Genomic DNA, 23,876 nt, shown 5'->3' with positions numbered 1-23,876 from the left:
AGAATTTGTCAGGGAAATCGATTTTCACTTTTTTTGTGGGAACCCTGAAAATGGCATCATAGTTGTATCTAAAATTTCGTTGATAAATGCATAAATATTGAATATTACGAATTCCTATAAGATAGGAAAAGTAGTTGTCATTGTTGCATTGATTCACAAAGTGAATTTTTGAACAAAAAACTAAATCTGTCAGGTCAGTCCAAAGTACCGGTTAAAAAAAAAAATCTCCCTCGCACAATTACGAGTTGAGGTTAGTTTGTTTTAGTGACATACACTACGATGACATATTGAATAGAGAAACATTTTCTTTTTCACAGTGTCAAAGCCTCCAGTTGTCAAGTAATTTGAGTAAGTGAGAGAATAGTCCTGTGTACGCGTAGTAATTGTAGGACATCAGTTTTATGGAATGTAAAGTTTATATTGTTTCCCCTTCATTAGAGAAATTACTATTGGGAATTTCCTTGCGTTTTCCGCTTTTCAGTCATTTTGTCTATTCTCAGATTAAAAGTTTCGGATGTATTTCTTCGTGTGACAGTGATTCTAGGCTATATTGCAGGTTAAGAATTTATTATGAACCAATTATGCTCCCCTTCAGTGAATCTTAAAGTATGAGCACACTTGCTTTCATTACTCATGTATTATGTGACGAGAGAATATAGTCTGTAGAGTTACTTTCTCTTAAGCCACATTATGTTCATATTATTTGAATCATGACAATTTTGGGTAGAATATCTTTCAGTGTACATCAAATGTCACGCTGTGATGATATTGTATATATCACGTTCATTTGTTGTCCTGAATATGCTAGTTCCAAATATACTAACACTGAAACTGTAACATGCCAGAATACAATCCTGAATTTTTTAGCATGCAAATTCTAGTTTACAGCAATTGTAAGAAAAGCTTCGATGTCTTGGAAATTCGATTCTCTGTATTTTCTGACAGCTAAAATACAGAAAAGATCCTTATGCTACTGTTTTTCATAAAGTCGAAACTGTACTAAAGTACTTGTAATCTTAGATTAAGTCAGTGGCGGTCGGTGGTTTGTGGTTTCGGGTGTTGCAGTACGAACGATCGGAGACAGAAGATATAAAGTTGAGTCATTGACTAATCAGCATAACTTTAGATGGAAATGCTATGTGACATGTTAAATTAAATAAAAATCTTTTTTAAAAAAATAAAAAATGCAGAACATTTAATCCGATTAATCACCTTATTTAATTAGTAAGTTTATTCTTCTCTCTTTGATTGGAACAAATCTGCCTAATACATGCTGATGAACTCTAGTATTCTTACTGTCAGGTCTTTTTCGATGGAAAGCATAACCAATGGTGATAACCTTTCTTGGGACATCTTGAAAGTGTCAATTCTTTTTGATGTGAAAAAGAACTTTTCGTCTTTTACTGACGCCATAGGTACAGTAATATTAATTTCAGAAGCTTTGTAGATTCACTAAATATATTTTCTAGATTTTTGTGAACTATTCATTCTAGCAAACTCAGTCCCTGACAGTGATCCGAATTGCTCTTCAGTATAGACTGAAGAGAGTTCGTAGCAGAGATTAATGTTGTAAAAAAAAATGTACATTGAACACGCTTTATTCACAATTTATCTAGGAAAGTTTCAAATAAATTGTGGAAATGTACCTAGTGCATACAACATTACTGCCATAAGGTGTCCTGTAAACTTAAACCGTTTTTTTTTTTTTTTTTCGAACATTCTCCTGAATTGCACTTTGTTTTGTCTAAGCCTTAATTGTAAGTTTTTCCTCAGTTGAAAGCTGGGCAATTTTTTTTGTAAGTTATTTACAGAAGTCATGATATGCAATTCATTCAGAATTTGTAGGTTATGTACAGAATTAAAGCACACACAATAAAATTAAATCTAATAACTAATAACCAAAACAGCTGATACAAAAGAGATACTAGTATATGAATTGCGAATGTCACATATTCATACATAGGGCTGCCAACTGGCCGGCTTTTCATTGGCCTGGCCGGAAAAATTTATGTTATTTTGATTAAAGCCGGTGACGGGTACAAACTTCTCACCAGCCCCTTTATAACCGGTTTTTTTTTTTTTTTTTTTTCAAATTTGTATCTAGTTCGAAGTATAGATATTGAAAAGTAGCTGTCATTCTGTAAACTCAAAACTGTTACCTTTCACCATCTGTCAACGATTAATATATTTTGTTCACCTGTTTAGAGAGATGACAGGGACTGTATCAGGGAAAATTTGAGATTTACTTTCAAGGAATTTCATACATTTATTATGAGTGGAAAAGGACTTCTTAAAGCAGTTTCCTATAGTTGAAGTAGAGACTATATGTTTAAAGAGTGAATTTCATTTTCCAAATCCAAAATTGTCATGTAAAGATTATTATACTTTTGTCCATCTGTTTCGATAATTTTAAAGGAATGGTAGTTATTCGTAAATACAATAAATTGACCAATTTCAGTTTCTCATTTATAGCACAATGTATCTATTAAGCTTATTAGTGAATGTTCTAAGGACACACATAATATATGTATTAATGCACTTTCGTTCACGATAGTACATTTCCTTTCCTTGAATAGGTCCGAACAAAGATACTTCACACTGAGACCTATATCACAGAGAATTTTGAGGAAGTGTCGGTTCTTTTTATTTTACAGAGTTGGCAACCCTATTCATATATCAACACACACTTGTGCGTAAAAGAAAAAAAAAAACAACTACATTCCATTCGTCTTGGTTGTTACGCAATGCACGATGAACACAATATACTTCCACATGAGGCGAAACAATGTTTATCAACGTTCTGGAAAGCAACCTTGAAACCCGCCAGATATAGGAACAACATGTTAGCTGGGAGGGGTTCGAAGTATTTGAGGAAGGTCCAATACGTCTACGTAATAACGAACCTGTCCTTTACTGTACCCGAAAAGATAAGTAATTCTTAATTACTGTCACCTATATTTTTAGAAAAAATGATAGAACGATTATTTCTATAAGAAAAGAAAGAGTACATGATGAGGCGTAAAATAAAATATTTAGCTTACATCAATCATTTCTCTGTTAAACAAGTATAGTTCGTTAAGAAAGTCTACAAATGCTAGTCGAGTTTCGAAATTTTGGGGAGGTCCGGACCCGGTGGACCCCTCGTGGCTACGCCTCTGAGCATTGCTAACTAGTCCCAAATTCAATGTGGCGTTCCCCACCATACAGTTCTATCAAGAGTATAAAATGTACTTATTTTACAAACGAAATATGTATATACTAAAATACTATCCACAGAGGGGGGGTTCTGCATATTGACATTAATATTTGGTTCACAAATTACTGTAGAAGAAATTTTTATTATCTATACAAGCTAAGAATTAACTTGTAAATGCGGATCTACTTTCATTTGATTTCTGCTTTACTATATATTTTCTTTTTTATTTTGTAATTCTGCTATCACATATTTTAATTGTCATCATATTGATTTGCTTCAGTATTAGTACCGTAATATAAAAATATGAATGCATAAAAACAAATTCCATTTGTTAACTGCTAGTGAAATAAACTTTAGAAATCTTATTTAGCGCGAAAAACCTCGTTCACTGGAAACCGTGCTGTGTTGCAGAAGCACTGCAACGACCAGACCCTTTAACTTCTGAGATAGGGGAAAGGAGACTTAACATTTGCTCCAATTCCCGCGCTGAAGGAATCTGGTCGTTGCATGCTCGCTGCAACACAATATAAATTAGAGACTCTGTGACGGATTATTTTTCGCTTTTTAAAACGGATTAACGAAACCGACAGTTACAGAAGTAAAAAAAAATATGTTATTTAAAGTATATATGGGAGTATTAGAAAGTATTTTTTCTGTTCTTTACTACTATTGCTAATAATACTTTTTTCTTGAAAAATATTTTGGTCATTGCGCAACGCTGCAACACTAACATTAGCCGCCACTGGATTAAGTGAAGATTTTTTGTTCAAACTATTTCTGGTAAATGTATTTATTTATTTACAATTTAACATTACCTACCTGGAAAAAAACACATGCTTATAGATTCATACCTTATTAGACCAAGGGGCAGGGGGATGATAACTCCCCACTGGAGAACTTTTGCCACTATATTAGAAATGTTCCTTAGGGTCCTTAGAATCAAAAAATAGTTGTTGGTCAACATATAAGTGTAGCACCTGGATCGTGTGGGCCTTAACCCTTTAGCACCCGTTTATATTTACAGACATCGATGGGATCGATTTATAAGAATGTAGGCTTTCAGTTTACGTAATCATGTGGTTCGGATTCCACGTTAATCAGTAGGTCCACGTCTCGTATAGCCTCGCTGCTGAAAGGGACGCTAAACTAGAATCAACTCAACTCAGTTTACGTAATGAACGGGATATCTCTGTGTACAAAGGAAAACAAATTGACGGATATTTAAGAAAATTTCCCTTAAAAACGTCCATTCTTGCGATTCTTTTTGTTAATCACTGCAAACTAGGTGAGTAAAAAATATTTATGTGTCCTATTTTATGTTCAACTTAAACTGAAAATTTCATCTTGATTCATCAAATAGCAGCAGAGGATATATATATATATATATATATATATATATATATAGTGCGTCCCACTAGCTTTCGAACTCGAAAAAAAGGTCTTAATTTCCGAAGAAATGTACATACGAATATTAAATTCACAATACACGTACCTTGTTTCATGCTAAACACGAGAAAGGGTTGAACAGAAGCGCACACGTCAAAACATAGACGATAGGTGGCGCCAGGGGAAGTGCTGATTGGTGTGGTGCGCGTGCGTTAGTGTGACTCGAGTTGCTGCATCACGAGGATGGTTCTGTACACCGTACAGGAACGCGTGTTCATTGTTAAAAAATAGATATCGGGATTGTATCAGCCCGTTCAACGGGAATTGTGCCGTGAATTTGGATGCCGTAAAGGACCATCGAAATCATCAATACATCATTTGGTGAACAAGTTCGAAACAACAGGAACGTTGCTTACGGGACATGGAGGCGCGCGTCCACGGAGGAGACTGTACAGAATGTGCGGCAACGTCTTTTGCAGTCCCCTAAGAAGAGCCTGCGTCGATTATCACAAGAGGTAGGGATGTCAAAGTCAACTGTGCAAAGAGCCAAGCTGTTTCCATATCGCGTTACAGTCGTCCAGGAGTTGGAAGACTACAGATTGGGAAAAGCGCGTGATGTATTGTCGTTGGTTGCAAGTTTGGTTGCATGACAATCCAGGAATCCTAGACTATACTTGGTTCACAGATGAAGCTTGGTTCCATCTCTCCGGTTATGTGAACTCGCAGAATACTCGTGTGGGCCGCCGAAAATCCGCATGTGTACCATGATATTCCACTTCATCCCTTGAAGGTGGGAGTTTGGTGTGCAATTTCCCGACAGCATATCATTGGACCCATCTTCTTTGAAGATACAGTAAACACACAAGTTTATTTACACATCTTAAGTGAATTTGTGAATCAGCTGGACGATCAAGAACTGCGTCGCGGTTATTTCCAACAAGACGGAGCAACATGCCATACTTCCAACGTGACCATGGCAGAAATCGAGTCCTTTTTTGGTGACAAGATAATCTCCAAAGGATTGTGGCCGCCATTTGGGGACCTTGCTCCTTCCCATGCTACAATTTTTCGGTGGTTTGGTAAATTCAGAAGAGGCCGGACATCGCTTAAAGATGAAGATAGAGCTTGACGTCCGGCAACAGCTGTATCAGATGAAAACATTGCCACTGTGGAACAAATGATTCGAGAAAATCCTCGAACAACTTTCAAGGACATTGAATCTACAGTGAACATTGGATCGCCAGCAGTAACAAAAATTCTTCATGATCATCTTCGGCTCAGGAAGGTTTCATCTCGTTGGGTGCCTCACATTTTGACTGAACAGCAGAAGCGCATGCGTGTGGAATGGTGTGAAGAAATGCTTGCAAGATTTGATGGAAGCAATTCTCGACGTGCCTTTGACATTGTTACTGGTGATGAGACTAGGTTCTATCAATTTGACCCTGAAAATAAACGCCAGTCTACAGCTTGGAAATCCACCCAGACGAAAATCCACCCACGAAAGTGAAGCGACCACGAAGTGTTGGGAAGAAGATGGTCGCAACTTTCTTCTCCAAATCTGGTCATGTTGCAACTGTTCCACTTGAAGAACAAAGGACTGTTACTGCTCAGTGGTACACCACTGTTTGCCTAACAAAAGTGTTCGGGAACGGCGTCCAAGAACTGGATTGCGAGGGATCCTGCTTCATGATAACGCGTCCGCACACACGGCCTACATCACAATTCTACGGAGGTCAAAGTTATGACTCATCCGCCGTATAGCCCTGACCTGGCCCATGTGATTTTTTTTTCTGTTCTCCAGGATCAAAGATCGCATGCGTGAGAAGAGATTTTGCATCCCTGAAGAAGCTGTAGTGGCTTATGAGAATGAACTTTCAACACTTGAAGAAAAAGACTGGCAACACTGCTTCCAAAAGTGGTTTTCGAGGATGCAAAAGTGTGTACAGTGCAATGGTGAATACTTTGAGAAAATGTAAGTGTTAAATTGATTTTAAGTATGTAAGTTATTTCACATCTCCAAACTTTCGTAGTGACCTTCGTACAGTATGTAATATGTAGTTTTTTTAATTACCGTAATATATACAATTTGTTATATTCTTTGTGATCTTGTCTGTCTTTTAGTTGATAATAGTAGCACATTCGCCCTGAAATCCACGTGTTCTCAGTTATTCAGGGGAAGAATGGCAAACAAGAAGAAGCCAGTCAGACAGACAACAATTGCAACAAGAAAAATGATTGCTGTTGTGAAAAATTGAAAATTCTGTATAATACACTACGCATAAAAGGAAATTGACACGAGGACGACAAATTTAATCGAAAAAAGCTTTCGTAAAAATATCAGTTCAAAGAACTGAGGCAAGAGAGAGAGACTGCAAAATTACACCGCTTAACATCAATTTGCATTCAAATTCCTACAGAATATGATCCGAACAAACACGGTCTATCGCTAGGACTACCAAAGTTTCATAAAATTACCATGATTGCTAAGTCAGTCTGCTGAATCATGATGGCGGAAAATTGTACACTCTTGGTGGATAATTCACTATATTTGGAGCGTACTGCTATACGACAGTATGTAGCAGACATCCTGTTTAACGAGGAGCAGTGAGTATTTTGCCAGAAATAGAGCTAATGGGGATCACGAAAAAAAAAAAGGGAAAGGATGTTTCATGGGAAATTAGTGGCATGTGTCACTAGAATAGCTGAACGTGCCAGTGTTCGAAGTGAAAAAAAAAAAATAAAGCAGAAGCAGTAGCATCATTTCAGATTTGGCTTGGGGGGGGAACCCCTTGATAGTAAAATTTCGCGTTTTTCACTGACATACTACTATCCTATTAATACAATCTATATAAATATTAAACTCAGGGGCAAATGCCCCTTCCTTCCCCCTAAATGACGCTCCTGAGCAGAAGCGGTATGTTTTATTACGATTTTGACTCGACATACCGGCTATCCAAATTTGAAATGCAGTGAGGGTGTGTTGCCTAAAAGATTGCATTTCTATTTACATAATAACTGAAAACTATTGGAGAGCTTCTCTGCAGTAACGGAGGGGGGATATGGAGAGACTTTGATCCTTCTCCACCAGCGGCGTATTCTGCATGAATGCAAGGCATGCATTGCATGCGTTCTTATTCTAGTTTATTTATTTTTAATTAATTTTCAAGGAGCCAAGACTGAAAAATTACGGAACTTCCCTTGATATCGTAGGCCAGTACGCGTTCAGTACAGAAGGCTGGCAGTCAGTAGTTGAGAAAACTGTTCACGTGTGGCGCTGCAGTATTCTCGACAACGTGTGTAGGCATCCGCTCAAGATCCTTGTCGTCCGCTAGCCTGTAAACCTGTGTTTTATTGGGTGAAAGAAGCGAGAGAAATCCAAAATGCATGCAACTCGAAAGTTGCACGCAGCATAGTTGCCATCTATACATATACACGAAATGACTAAATCAAAGATATACCAAAAACTCTCTCAATTTAATTGCATTAGCTAAATGAAGGAAATGAGCTAAATGAATTAAATTGCTAGTACGGAGAATATGTATTGACATTAACTCAAATACATTTACTTTGTAGTCACTTAATGTACTATTTGTTAAATAAAGAATCGCGCAGATGTGATTTAAATGTGTATGAATTTGTTTAGTGAAAAAAAAATGCTTAAGTGGTTGGAAACAAAGCATTAAAAAAATGTCTGACGTGAAAGCAGAATTTCTTCTGCTTTTGCAGCGTTGTCGGATCTAAATGCAAGAGAGTATCGGTGTATGAAAAGAATGTTTTATGAATGCTGTGAAATATAGGTTTGAATTACGGCAACAAAGCGTACTCTTACGGAAAGCACCAGTTGGTCGAAAAATCCGCGAAAATTGACGAGAGAATGTGTTATCGGAAGTCCTCGTTCGAGCGGGAAAAGTTCATTGACTCATAGTTGAAGAAATTTCGGAAAGATGGGTCGGTGCGGTGCGGTCTTTAACTCTATTTCGTTTCGCTGTATGAAATATTTATAGTGCGTTCGTTTTACTTTATCGTTAGTGTTGTGTCTTGTGTGAAGTGTATCTTTTTAGTGTTTACTATGGATAGAGAAGACGTAATTTTGAACTTGTTTGAAAAACCTTTCAGTGCTCGCCCTATGGAGGAAAAGTTACTTATAGTAAGAAATGGACGACCCACTCCAGCTCTAACGAACTTAAAGTCACAAAACAAAACTTGTGTGCGTAATTTTAATCCCGAAGTGTATAATAAAACTGTGTGGCTTTGCGGTTCGGAAAATTTGTGCAAACTATTTTGTTGGCCTTGTGTTTTGTTCGGAACCGAGAACTCACCATGGAACAGTAAAAACCGTGGCTACGCAGACCTGAATAACCTTCATACTGCTATTACAAGGCACGAAAAATCGAACTCTCACGTTAGAGCACTAATAACTTTGGCGACCTTTGGCAAAATTAGAATAGATGTACAATTTGATAAGCAAAAGCGAGAGGATACTAGAAAACATAATGAAACCGTAAAAGAGAATAGGGAAATTTTGAAAAGACTAACGTATGTGACGTGTCTTTTAGGCAAGCAAGAATTACCTTTTCGCGGGCACGACGAGAGCGAAGAATCGAACAACCGAGGCAACTACGTGGAAATCTTGCAGTTGTTATCAGAATTTGATGCAAAATTGAAACATCATTTGACCACATCTAAGGTTTTCTCAGGTACATCTCCCTTAATTCAAAATGATTTAATACAAAGTGTGGGTGCAGTTATGGTTGAAGAAATTAAATCTCAAATCAAAACAAGTCGTTTCGTATCTATTACGATCGATGAAACATCAGATGTCACCAATCTATCCCAGTTATCTACTGTGTTGCGTTACAGTCACAACAATAACGTTGTTGAAAGATTTTTAGGGTTTAGTGACGTTAGTTCTGATCGTAGTGCTGCAGCATTAACAAATCTAATTATGAAAGTGTTAGAACAGTTTGAGTGCAAAAATAAACTGATCGCACAAACTTACGACGGGGCTGCAGTGTTAGCAGGTGACATAAGTGGGGTCCAGACGCGGGTAAGAGAAATTGTTCCGGAGGCGACTTTAAACATTGTTACGCGCATAACCTAAATCTTGTGTTGTCACAATCCGTTTCCTTTATTAGTGCTTGTCGCATATTCTTCGTTACGATTAATGGAATTGCTGCATTTTTCTCTTCTTCAACAAAAAGAACTAATATGTTGGACACATTTGTTAAGAAAAGATTCCCACGACTTGCAGCTACGAGATGGAACTTTTTCAGCCGATTAGTGCAAACTATTGCTAACTGCAAAGATCAGCTCCAGGAACTATTAGAAGCCATCCTAGAATCTCCTGGGGATTGGGATAGTATTACCGTACAAGAGGCAGACGGATTTCTTGCAAAGTTAAATGACTTTCAGTTTAATTTTCTTCTAAATTTGTTTCAAGACATATACACTTTCACCGATGTAGTGTTTAATATCTTACAGTCCAAGTCTTTAGACTTTGCGTATTGTTCAAAAGAAATACTGACACTGAAGGAGAGACTGTCATCAAAACGCAACAATGGTTTTGAAGAAGTTTGGCGCGACACCTTACTATCTAATGATCCGCCGACAAAACGTCGAAAACAAGCCAATTCCTTATCAGTAGAGGAGGAATTCAAGAGGCTTTATTGTGAAATATATGACACCATAATATTGCAGCTGCAGCACCGTTTTGATTCACTTTTGGAATTTCTTGATTGTTCTAAATTTTCAAAATTTTCAAAAGATTTTCCAGAACAACAGTTTGTGCAATTGGAGAAAATGTACGCAAAGTTCTTTGATTTTGTACGATTGAAAGCCGAGCTTAAGGGTGTCTATAATTCTGATTATTTTGTGGGAAGGAGTTTGGGAGATATTTACAACTTCTTAGTTTCAAATGGTCTACAGACTGGCCTTCAAGAACTTAACAAACTGTGCGAATTAATTAGAGTTATACCTTCAATTACATCATCAGTAGAACGTTCATTTTCGGCCTTGAAACGCATAAAAACATTCCAGAGAAATTCTCAAGGACAAGAACGTCTTTCGGCTTTGGCGATGATGTCTATAGAGAAAGATCTTCTAATAGAAATGAAAAGCAACGATTCATTCTTTGACAAAGTCACCGAGGAATTTTGCAAGAAGACCAGAAGAGTGGATTTTCTTTTCAAGTAATTGGTGAGTATTATCATAATCAGTGGCGAAGGGTGATAGTTTCAAGAGGGTAGGCCCAATGTTCTACTACTATTACTAATAATAACGATAATAATAATAATAATAATAAAATGAAACAGATTAGACATAAATATTTTACTACAGAAATACAAGAAGACGAATTCACATAAATTTAATGCAATTGTAGCTCATCGACAGCACTTATTCGATCCGGATCTCAATCTTCATAATGAAATTGACGTATCTGACTCATAGATGATCTTAATTCGCCATAATGCAATTTAATTGTTTTAATTGGCGTGATCGGGTGGGGAAGATGGACTATCACATTATCTGTGCTTCACAAGAAACATATATTGTTTAGTCTACATGTACTGAAACAAACTCTGCTTGTAAAATTTTTTCTTTAATTATATTGTTCAAAACACATGACAAGCATTCAATCAAGATATTTTGTCACTTAATTCCCCTTTAAAAACAGAATCAGACTTAAATATTTTTATACACTGCTCATTATTTCAACAACTACAAATATATATATTTATACCAATTCATGCTAAACTCTCTTGCCCTCTGTTTGTTCTATTTTCAACACAGGCGTTAGTCTTCGTTCCTTAATAACACATTAATTTTCAAAAGACCACTGACATAGAAGATTATTTAATAGGAATTATATTACGTATATTCATATTCTCCAATTACTGACATTTCCTTTCATTCACTTTTGCAAATGTAAGAAAAAAATCACTCACAATATTTCAAAAACATACACTCTTTCTAATGAACTGTAAGAGGCTGATTTCGTCCAGGTTTGCGCCAACGCAGGGGAATAAAGGGGCATTAGTTTGCGTTAATAGGCGTAGCGCCTTTAGAATTTCTTGTTCCAGTTTTTGCGTTGCGCTAGAGTACGCAAAATTAAGCAAAGTTGGAAAGGAATGGAGCCCACGTTATCTTGTTCTTTATTTGCTTGATATATCGAATCGAAATCGAAGGTCTCGAGAGAAACTAGTAGGTAAGAACGAAAGTCGATAAGCGCTGAGGCCGGTCTCTTTCGCAAGTTATACGCTGGTGAAGAAAACGTCATTTCCAACACGTTCTCTCGCGGGGTTTTCTGAGTAGCTTGGCGGTAATTCTACCGTCGCCTGAGACACTGCTCGGTGAGCCTCCCAGCAGTGGTGCCAACCATGATTTCTTTATCGAACTTTTTTTTTTCTACTCAGAAAATATCATGCATTCTGTGCAAAGAAAATAATTATAAATTATAATTTCTGAAAGTAAATGGGTAGGCCGGGCCTCAGGGCCTCTTACCACCCTTCGCCACTGATCATAATTCTAATTATTTTCTGATAGTCTACTCTTTTTGAACATGTTATATTTACAGAGAATGGTGGGTACAAGAGTAACGCAAAAGAGCATTGAACCCCCTTCTTTTCCCAAACTTTTTTTTTTAAGTATTAATTCCGCATTACTATTAGGATGCGCTTATAGATGTGCATACCAATGTAACAAACAAACTTTGGAGTTATATACATGCTTGAGAAACCGCTGGAACGTAGCGAGGAACATACATATATAAGAAAGTATCCATTAGTTTCGTAAGTTTCTGGGCGAGAGGGGCAAGAGGAAATGCAATGACGACTGGGACTTCATTACAGCGTTACAATGGACGATTGGAGCATCCACATTCTTTTTGCTCTTCTGTCAAACGAAACAGAGAGAGAGGGAGAGAAAAAAAGCGCAATATGCCTGCCTGCTCGAAGGTGTCCCTCTTTGAGAAAGGGGATGATTGTCCTCGCTGACAATCTTCTTCATGTCCTCAGTCACAGTTGCCAACTTATTTGGTTTACCACTGTCTCTGTTTGTTTTTTTTTTTTTTTTTTTTTAAGAGCTTAAATTGGAGAAGCAAATTCAGCACAGCATTGGATTGATTATTGGGTGGATTATATTAACCCTTGGATTGATTATATTATTCCTTAGTTGTGTTTTCGAGTGAATAGTGTGTATTTTCAAATCGTTCAATAGCTACCTAGTAAGAACATACTTGAACTACGTTATTTTATTAGCGGGAAAGGAAGTGCAAGCATTTTAAAGCATAAAAGTGATTTTGAAAACTAGTTAGAAATTGACGGTGGAACATTCATTTCTCGAACAGTGTACTGTTTGCACTTGAACAAAATATATTTCTTTTCATCATTCAATATTGTGTCCCCCGTGAATGAGTGGTTACGCTCGTCGCCTTGTAATCAAGGGGTCCCGTGTTCGATTCCCGGTGGAGACACAAGTGCTTCGGATCCCACGTTAAGCTGTAGGTCCCATCCTTAGAACGTCATCATCATCTCATGGAAGACAATGGAAAAATACCATGGGGCCTTCGGGTCAAAGACTTGCCTTCGGGCAGAACACCAATCATCATCATCATCATCATGATACTGAAACAGATGTAAAGTTTATTCTACGCCGCAAGGTAGAATGTTCCACCATAAAGGAGTGCTGGAGCGTTTTAAAAATAATAATAATAATAATAATAATAATAATAATAATAATAATAATAATAATAATAATAATAATAATAATAATAATAATAATAATATAGTGGTAGTAGAAGTAGTGGTATTGGAACATTGCATGCCCAACCTCAAAACTCAGGATACGCCACTGTTCTCCACAAACTTTCTGAAAAATATTTAAAATATACCTTTATGTTGTACTATAGAGAATTATACACGAAAGTGCTCAACGACTGAATGAGTATATTAGCAATTTCCTGCGGAAAACTCCCGGTCACTCCACTCGACTGTAAGGTATTCCAAACACCTAGAAGATCCGCCCCCCACAGCAGAAAACCCTTAAATCCGCTCATGCTAAAAACACGACATTTATATGCATTAAGGCAAGATGACACACACATATATACATAACAAGAAACAATTCAGTATGGCACATCAAAATATAAACTACGAGTAGGTGAACTTCTTTAAAGATACCTGATTTTAAAAACAAAAGGTAGGAAAAGGTAACAAAATGTCGGTGTTGCCAACTTAGAAATTGTTTCTACATAAAAAATATTTTTTATGTGCAAAGCTATTCGTTAATTACTGTTTATAAGATATTTAGCATCTACTTTTAAAGGTATTTAGCATCTACTTTCCAGGCACGGTATGTTTTAACCATTGAAAAACCAGAGACGGTATGCCTTCATCACTGAAAAACCAGAGGCGGTATGGCATACCACCGCATACCGTCTCACTTCCACCACTGACATGCCATTAAAGGAACACCTACTCGAAAGGAAGATGAATCACTACTGTTATAGATTCAAGAAGTGGATTTCATAGCAGCCGAAATAAGGTACCAAACTTGTACAGTCACGAAATAAATTATTCTTCAGTTGACAAAATTTCTTTTCATATTAAGTCAATAATAAATTAACCTATTAGAGTACAGATTTTGGCAAGTTATCAAATTAAAAGTATTCTAAGGTTAACAACAAAAAGATCCTAATTAATTCATTTGTTCCCGAGTTATTGGCAAAAGAAAATTTGTCAACTGTCAAATACTTTCTTTCCCGTGTGTACCAGATCGTAGAGCTGAAATTGTTCATGGGAGGAACACGCCTAAAGATAAATTCATTGAAGGTGCACTCTTTGCAGATATGTCAGTAAGTGTTTTGCTTATTGAAACAGATTTACTGTTAATGCGAGCTGTTCTTAATTACCAGCAACAGATGTGAGTTCCTTCGTAGCCGCGTTCCATTTAGACCTACTTCTAACTTTTGCTCACCGTTTACACAAGTACAATTCATATATAAAGGTAATCAAGAAAGCTCTGTCACTTTTTGTGAAGGTCTGTGTTCAATTGGCCCTCACACCGTGAGTTGAATGCGAATGGAGATAAGGCGAAGATCAGTTGTTGGTGTGGGTATATCCAATATACTACCTGGTTGTGCAGTTCAATTACACCACAAACTGGCGTAAGGACAGAGTGAACATGGAATTCTCCACAGAGTGTCATAAGGGCGTGTATGCTGCACGAGTTCAAACTGAGGTCAAACGCCACTGAAGCGGGCGGAAGATATGCTAGGATAGGTCTTTGGTGATGGTGTAGTGATACGCGGACAGTGCAGCGGTGGTTTAACAAGTTCAAGGACGATGATGAAACACTCGAAGCCGCACCACATGCCGGAAGACCAACACATGTACAAAATAAAGATCTTCAGGAAGCAATTGAGGCAAACAGTGGCCAGACATAGGGATGTGCACGAGTCGAGACATATCTCGACTTGAATTCGAGTCGAGACACACTTTGTAAAATTCCAGACGAGTCGAGACAAACGTATTTATCTACTCGAAATTTCGAGTCGAAACACGAGTTAAGACTGCTCGTAACAGTCTCGACTCGACTCGAATGTCTCGAAACTCTTTCTATAATTTTTAATATTATTTTGAAGAAAGTATTCACTCAGAAACACTCTACACGAGAACTTCGGAAACTTCAGGACTTGTCGGGTGTCGAGGAGTGCAGGAGTAAGTGTCTTCAACAAGTGGCGAAACCAAGGAGAAATGACGTCCAAACGTCGATGGTCTGGGCGCCCTCCACCTCGTTACAGATGTCGGACGTCGTAGGCTGGGTAGACTGGTAAAACAGAACAGGTACCGAACTGTGGCAGAACTAAAATCAAACCTTAATGCTGGGCAAAGTACAAGTGTGTCCGGACACTCCTAACGATGAGCCTCCGCAGCCGATGACCCATCCATGTGCGAATGTTAACACCACGACATCGGCAGCTACGACTGAAATGAACACGTGACCATCTCCATTGGACCTAGGCGCAGTGGCAGAGCATTGTATTGTCTGATTAATCCCGATACCTTCTTCATCATGACGATGGGAGGGTGCGAATGCGTCGTGTTCCAAGGGAACAGCTTCTTGACATCTGTACTGCGGAACGAAGACAAACTGGCGGCGGATTAATTATGCATTGGGGAACATTCACGTGAGCATTCATGTGTAAAGTGGAGCTCGAGCAAGGCACCATGACGGCTGAGGCGTACCGCACACTGCTTGCAGACTACGTACATCCCTTCATAACGACCATGTTTCCCAACGGTAGTGGCATTTTTCGACAAGATAATGCACCATGTCAGAAGGCCAGGATTGTGTTGTAGTGGTTCAAGGAACACAAGAGCGAGTTCCAAGTGATGTGCTGGCCCCCCAACTTGCCGGATCCGAACCCAATCGAACACATTTAGGATGTGATTGAACGTGACGTCAGAGCACATCGCCTCCTTCCCGGAATTTACCGGAATTAGATGAGCTGTGTGTGCACATGTTGTACCAACTCTTTCCAGCGACCTACCAAGGACCATTGCGCCCATGCCAAGACGCGTCGCCGTTGTTATCTGTAACAAAGGTGGACATACTGACAATTAGATAGGAAGTCATAATGTTCTGGCTGATGTGTGCATATATTTTAACTCGTATATTTTGTCTCGACTCGAATTTCGAGACATCTTTTTCGAGACATCAAAACAGAAACATATTTTTGAGTCGAGAGAACATTTTCTCGAGACGAGTCGAGACAGTCTCGACTCGACTCGACTCATGAGCATCCCTAGCCAGACATGTGAGGAACTGGAATTACAATTCAGTGTGAGTGGAGAAACCATCGGCAGCACTTCCATCAACTTGGGAAGCACCATAAGTTGGGACGATGCAGGCACGTAGCCAGGATTTCGGGAAGGGCCAGGATTTCGGGGTTCGTGACATGAAATACTGTGATCATCACACCAGGGACTTGATCATTCTAAACAATTTTACTGGAACATGTTTTGGTTCTTTTAGCCAGGATTTCGTAACGGGGTGGGGTGGAGTGACATGAAATTCTGAAGGCCAAGGAGCTCGATCAATCTAAACTACTTTACTATCAACGTATATTGGTTTGTTAGGACAATAAAATGAGGATATGTTGGTAAGTATTTTAATAAATTATGAAGAAATCTCGAGTAAAACAATAAAAAAGTATTGAAAAAGATTATACAATATTTACATCCTTTCTCTGTTTATTCAAATATAACAATTTTCCTTTCACTATGACTTCAACTATTATAAAAAGTACATATTCACTATTATAAAAAGTACATATTCACTATTATAAAAAGTACATACTCAATAATGTCTTGTAAAATACATATCTTATAATATATGCGTTCTTTTCTCTGTTAAATCAAGCGTTAACAGAACTTTCTTTCCACATAAATTTTTGTTTTTATTATTCCGTCAACTACTGTCTGTTCCAAATGACAGGTTAAAGGAGCAGTAGAAAATTGTTTTTGAAATAACATGTTTGATATTGCAAGGATGCGATGACGAAAAAAATGATAAAAAATGTCCACGCTATGCATACGATGGCACTATGCTTTCGGAAGCACGAAATATCCCTGACTAGTAACAGAAATTCTAGTAACAGAATTTCAAATTCCCTGACTCTTCCAGGATATCTCGCTCACCTCGCCACCATGTATTGCAAGTAATACAAATCTCACAAGAAAAAGTAACCAAAAGCTTCCTGTAATTTAACTCTGATCCTTCTCTTTCTCATGCCATTTTGATTCATCCTTCTTTAATCTTTTTTTCATTTCAGGTCTCGAAGAGGGGGGGGGGCTCCGGATCTCCCCTTGGTTACGTGCCTGGTCGATGGATACCACATAATTTGACTCCGGGCCAGAAGGCAACGCGAGCAGACACCTGTGTTTCTTAGCTGTCTCATCTGAGGAAGGAGCCATTTCTGGACAGGGTGTTGACGTGATGAGAAGCAGGACCAGTACGAAGCTCCACGGCGCCGTCATCATTGGTTAGCATCCCATGAGGGATACGGACAAAATCTCGCGACCGAAACATCGCCGCCCAAAACCCCGCGAGCCAAAACCTCGCCTCCCAAAATCTTGCGTGGCCAAAACCTCGCGGGACAAAATCTCGCCAGGCCGAAACTTCGTGTGGCCAAAACTTCGCCGCCCGAAACCTCGCGGGCTAAAATCTCGCCGGCCAAAACCTCTCCGCCCAAAATCTCGCGTGACCAAAACCTCGCCGCCCAAAACCCCGTGAGCCAAAATCTTGCCTGGTCAAAACCTCGCCGTCCAAAATCTTGCTTGGCCAAAATTTGCGGAATGAAACCTTTCCTTAAAATTTATCCAATGAGTTTCTTAATATGCAATTCCATATTACAAATAATATATATATATCTATATCTATCTATCTATCTATCTATCTATCTATATATATATATATATATATATATATATATATATATATATATATATATATATATATATATATATATATATATATATATATAACATCGTGTGTGGGGGCTTTCTTGAGGTATTCCCGTTTTTTCCCACTTTCTTCATTCCATCATTTCCTTCATCCTGATCACCTACGTCTCCTTTAACCTACAGGACATAATCAAGGGACGTAAAAACTTACATATTATTTCATACTTTCATAAATATTAATCGATTTTGTTAGAATTTCGTAAGATCACCATCAAAGTAAAATAAAAAGCATCCCAGGCTAAAACTCTATCTATATTGAAAATTTGATCGAGACAGGTCGGGTGTTCAAGAGTTATTAAGTCACAAACGCAGCCAATTTAATTTGTATGTATTTCAATGTGTTTCCCCCTTTCCCTCCGCCTTCACGTTAAAGTGAAATGATAAAAACCATCCCAGGCGGTAACCTGATCTGTCTGGCAAATTCGATCGAGATTGGGCTCTTGGTTCAAGAGTTATTAAGTTTTATTTATTTTTATATATCTCCCCTCCACTTCATTATACCGTCAAAGTGAAATTATTAAAACATTCCAGGCCCGAACCTCATCTATGTTGAAAATTTGATCGAGATCGGTCGGGGGTGGCTCAAGAGATATGATGTCACAAACATAATAATTTTCATTTTTATATATACAGATTTTCAAAGCACGCGTTAGAATATATTCTTGTCATTATTTTAATGCAATTATGTGTTATTACAAAATATATACATAAAGCAATATATAGAGCTTTCTATATAGAAGAAATCGTCGTGACTAGGTTTTATACTGACGACTTTTCTTTCCAGGCAAGATTACGTCCCGCGTAGTTTAGAAAAGGCGAGATACTGTGTCCAGAGATCAGGACCGCGAGGTTTTGTCAGGCGAGATTTTGGGTATGGCAAGATTTTGGGACGCGAGGTTTTGGAAAGGCGAGGTTTTGGCCCGGCGAGATTTTGACCCGCGAGGTTTTGGACAGGCGAGGTTTTGACCTGACGAGATTTTGTCCCGCGAGGTTTTGGTCCGCGAGGTTGTCGCCTCGAGGTTCTGGCCGCGAGGTTTTGTACCCAAACCTCCCATGAACCGGTTCCAAAATAACCGAAACCAGCACTACACCAGAAGAAGGACCTCCTGTGTGTTTGGTGGACTGCACGCGGCATCGCATATCGGGAACTGCTACCAGCTGGTCAGAGCATTAATGCAACTGTGTACTGTCAGCAGTTAAGCCGTGTTCAAGAAGAACTCATCACTCTGGAGCAAGTACTTCTGAAAAGTAAATGGGTCTTCCTGTTACAGAATAACTCTAAATCCCACGTGGCTAGGATGACCCGGTACGCCATTCTACGCTTTGGATGGGAAACAGTATTGAATCCGCCATACTCCCCGGACATTGCATCGTCCGATTATCACCTGTTCCATTCCTTGGACAATCACCTTAGAGGAATCTTGATGCCGCCTTGCAAGTTCAAAATTCCTAGTAGAGGTGCAAAATGCATGGTATCCATGCAGAGGCGGACTGGGCCGCCGGGATACCCGGAAATTTCCGAGTGGGCCCTGTCCTCTGCAAAATCACTTAAGATATTGCTCGATTAGTTATAACTAATTCAAAACTTCGTTCTCATTCATAGTAACCAGTGGCGTGACTTACGGGCCCGGAGTGCTAGCGAAGGGGGGCACCAGGAAATGGGGCCCCTACCTAATTTGTTGAAAAATCAATAAGATAATTTAAAAAGACTCAAAAATGCATGTAAGTTATTAACTGGAAAATGTAATTTCGTCCATTATTTATGTATTAAGAATGTGATGTGCAATTGATAGCATAAAAAGAGCATGGAACTGATTCTTCTACTGTAAGGAAACCATGTTAGTCATGGAGTTGTTGGACGCGAATGGTAGCGACAAATAATGGTCCTCTGAGCACAGCGGTGATGTCAGAAAACGGGCCCGAAGCCCCAGAAATCGGGCCCCGAAGTTTCGAGACGGGGTCCCTTCTATCTATGAATGAAATGTGTGGTTCTTGGACGTAAGAGATGGGAATAGAAAAGTCGTGGTCCCCTGAGCAAAGCGATGTCACAAATCGAGCCTGGGGCCTGATGCACGCCCGTATCCAGGGGGTCTAGGCGGCCGACCCCCTAAATTTTTGTCCCCCCCTAAAATTTTCATGGTAGGCTTGCAAATGAACTATAATATGGTGATGAACTATAATAAGGTTGGATCAGCCCCCTAACTTCAGCCGGCCCCCCCCCTACATTTTTGGGCTGGCTACCGGCCTGGCCTGATGTCACCAGACATCGGGCCCAGAAAGCATGGGTCGAGTCCCTTTTATTCATCAATGAAGCATGGGGTTTTTGGACCGGGGGTGTTGCATTGGAAAGCGTTGGTTTCCCCTGTGCACACCGGTGTCGTAAATATGGCCCGGGGCCCGAAGCCCAAGAAATCGGGCCCCAAATGATGTTCATGCCATATTCTCCATGCTTTTGCTCGGACAAGTAAGTTTCCTTATTATCCTACCTGAATGTTATTCAACCGAACATTACAAGACAATACTGTGATGCTGCATGTCAGTAAGGAACAGCGAAATATATCTGATATCGAATAGAAGAGACCTGAGCCCAAACATGTGGAGCCCGGTTCTTTCCAACGCCACAACTCACGTTTTAACTCCATGCCTAATACGGTTTCCTTACGGTAGGAGGATTTTCATGGAATACTCTCTATGTTTTTATCCAAAAGTAACAAAGACATTACAAAGCTATGGGAATTAACACGGCATTAGATTGGGACATTTTTTTTATTGTATATATAAAATACATGGGGAATCCTGAACCTCAATGGAAACGCACCACTCCTTTCTTGCAAATCTTTATTTCTTCTTCTTCTTCTTCTTATTTTTTTTTACTTGTTTTCAAAACTCGGATAGGTCTCCATTCCTGATGCAATCATATATATATACTTAAAAATGAGTCATAAAAAGGAAGGGAGATAGTAAGATTGGGTTGTTAATTCAGTATACCTGACAATAGTGCACTGACGGGGGCCCATTTGTGAATATAGGGGAAAAGGAAACTTTATAGGCATTTATGGCATTTTTGACCCAAACCCGTCTCAACACCCGGGGATGACGTCCCCGACACACGCCTCCAAGCAAAGGAATTGGGAAGGAAGCGGCCAGGGCCTTATTCAAGGTGTCATCCCGGCATTCATCTGCTGTGATTGAGGGAAATATTGGAAAACCTAAGTCAGGATGGCCGGCGGCAGGGTTCGAACCCTCTCGCCTCCCTAATTGCTGCTCCGAGAGCAGACTTACGACGCTGGGTGAACACCGAAAAGTTGTACCCCCACCGGAAATTGAATCCGGGATAGGGTAAACAGAAGCCCGACGTTTTAACTACTAAACGAAACCGGGGCTCTCTGTATAATTTGTCTTTCTTTGAGTTAAAATTGAAAAAAAAAATGAAGTAGTAATATCCTTACGACATCGTATTGGTTTTATGGCCTATCTTCTGTTTCATGATTTAATTTAACTTTCGGAAACAATTTAAGAAAGATTTATTGTAATCATAGTCGGGTCCCTGGCGGGGGTGGGGTGGGGTTGAAAGGTTGTCAGTCATCCCGAGCTGAATTTCTCCTAGTATTAGAATTGGCATATCCAGGTAGGGGACGGCAAAGGGAGCCCTCATGAAGCCTCCTTCATCAAGGCCCTTAAGCATCATTCTCCGGGTGGGCCCTTGTACTCCCAGTCCGCCTCTGTATCCATTGCCTTCCAGAACGTTGGCAGATGGTCGTCGATGCTGATGGGGACTATTTTTGATCCTTCTTGTACGTCTTAGGTTACATATCGATGTTCTAAGGTAGTTGGTGAAAAAGCGATAGAACTTTCTTGGTTTCCTTTAAATATATTTGATTTTTGCTTGCTTTACGTTGCTCTGCGCTCCGCAATTTTTGCAAGGGCTGATATGGAATAAGGTCCTCAATAATAGAAACGGTTGTTAAATTATTTGAAAACCATCATTGGTCACAGCTGATTCATTTTAATATACCTACAACACATATTTTTTAAAATTTAACATTTGAATTTACCTTTACAACAATTATTACTGGTATTAAATAAGTTTTTACAGTAACAACATAAAATACGATTATATTGACGATATTGTGTAATCATTGCGATTTGAAGAGTTCCCAACCCTGTAGAGGAAAGGCAGGCAGCATATTTGCGGATCCCAAACGTTTCAGCATATCCTCTGATCTGATTGGTCGATACAGATGCGATATCACAAGACATGATCTACATATAGCACAAAGTAAACGAGAATTGTTGTCGGCTCTGGTAGCCGAGTGGTCTAGCGTAACATGCTATTAATGAAAACGTTTTTGGCGAGGGTTCGAATCCTGCCTAGGGACAGTTTTTTTACTACTTTTAAAAATGTTTATAACACTTCTTTCGTTAAAATAAGATTAAAAATAATATTCAAAAAGTGATTTAACGATCGTTGTTTTAAAATTTTCATTAAACTTCTTTCATTAAAATAAGTTTGCCCTTGTACTATATAGATCCACAGCAAATGTAGTAGTAGTAGTAGTACGTTTGCCCTTGTACTATATAGATCCACAGCTAATGTAGTAGTAGTAGTAGTAGTAGTAGTAGTAGTAGTAGGAACGGGTTAGAAGGCCCGCAGGGGTTGTTTGGATTATGTTCTCGACATCAAATTGGCAAGAATGCTGAAACGTTTGGGATCGGCAAAAATGCAGGCAGGCAGCAGTGATGCCAATTGAAGGGAAATTTCCCATGGCGCAGGGAAATTTTGAGTAAATTTTGGAGAAAAGGGAAATTGCTTCTAATCTCTCAATATTGCAGGGAAATTTGAACCTCTCTTCAATCATTTATAGATTGAATGTATTTACGTATCTGATTAATCTCATTAAAATTCAGTATATATTCAACGTCGTATTTATTCCAAACATAATCCGTTGCACATATTTTATATAAATTCTCACAAGTTATCTTGCTTGCATTCGTTAATATTTATCAACATTACACATCGATCAACGTATTCAGTTAAATTCGAAACATTACAACAATGCTTATTTAAAATATTTTATCAAAATTAATCTTCCCACTGTTGAATTAAATGCAATACAATAAGATGAAATATTTCTCAATTAAATTATCCATCCAACTATTATAATAGTTTGGTTTTCCCAATCAGAAGATGTTTTTCCCAACCAGAAAACTGATTGTGAAGAGGATTAATCGATGTAAGAGAAGAAAATCTGCGTGTCGTGAATGTAAATATGTATATATGGGCGAATACTGGGTCATTAGTGTGTGTGTGTTTGTATAAGTTTACAAATTTTCTGGTAACTGTGCTCACAGAATATTAAATTCTTAAGAATTCCGCATCTCTAAACGCTGTATTGTGCTTACGAACATTCCTCGTGTACAGCAAAGACAGTAGCAGCTAGAGTTTTCTTTGTAACTGTTCGTATTCGTTTCAGTAAATATGGGAGTGCTGTTCTTAAGTAAGTACATACCAAATATATACTTAATATTTTCTTTGTACCTTAGGTTACATTAATATTAAAATCTATCATGATATCTAGGATAAAAATTAAATTTACATAATATTTATTTTATATTGTTTATGATTTATTTAGGCTGTCCGTCCTGACCGAGGTATTTATAGGGGTTTTCCTCAGTCACACCAGGCAAATGCAGATATTGTACCTTTAACATAGGTCCTACCCTACACCTTTCCATATTCTTCCCCCTCCTCTATCGCGACGCTTTCGATA

The 23,876-nt window shown here is 38.6% G+C and overlaps 2 protein-coding genes across 2 annotated transcripts; both read left to right on the top strand.

The window, feature by feature from the left end:
• The first annotated feature begins 8,651 nt into the window (after positions 1–8,651).
• Positions 8,652–9,683, top strand: LOC145683973 (zinc finger MYM-type protein 1-like). Its single transcript, XM_081755758.1, has one exon. It carries the CDS (start codon positions 8,652–8,654, stop codon positions 9,681–9,683), a length of 1,032 nt encoding a protein of 343 aa, XP_081611884.1.
• A 107-nt stretch (positions 9,684–9,790) lies between these two features.
• LOC145683910 (zinc finger MYM-type protein 1-like) lies at positions 9,791–10,774 on the top strand. Its single transcript, XM_081755622.1, has one exon. It carries the CDS (start codon positions 9,791–9,793, stop codon positions 10,772–10,774), a length of 984 nt encoding a protein of 327 aa, XP_081611748.1.
• The last annotated feature ends 13,102 nt before the right edge of the window (positions 10,775–23,876 follow it).

The sequence above is a fragment of the Thermobia domestica genome, chromosome 1, assembly GCF_964235325.1.
Source record: "Thermobia domestica chromosome 1, izTheDome1.hap1.1, whole genome shotgun sequence".
Taxonomy (NCBI): domain Eukaryota; kingdom Metazoa; phylum Arthropoda; class Insecta; order Zygentoma; family Lepismatidae; genus Thermobia; species Thermobia domestica.
This window is presented reverse-complemented; position numbering and strand designations above follow the sequence as displayed.

What these genes read in the sequence shown, in the direction of transcription:
- LOC145683973 (XM_081755758.1), top strand. Translation starts at nt 8,652, where the DNA reads ATGGATAGAGAAGACGTAATTTTGAACTTGTTTGAAAAACCTTTCAGT.
- LOC145683910 (XM_081755622.1), top strand. Translation starts at nt 9,791, where the DNA reads ATGTTGGACACATTTGTTAAGAAAAGATTCCCACGACTTGCAGCTACG.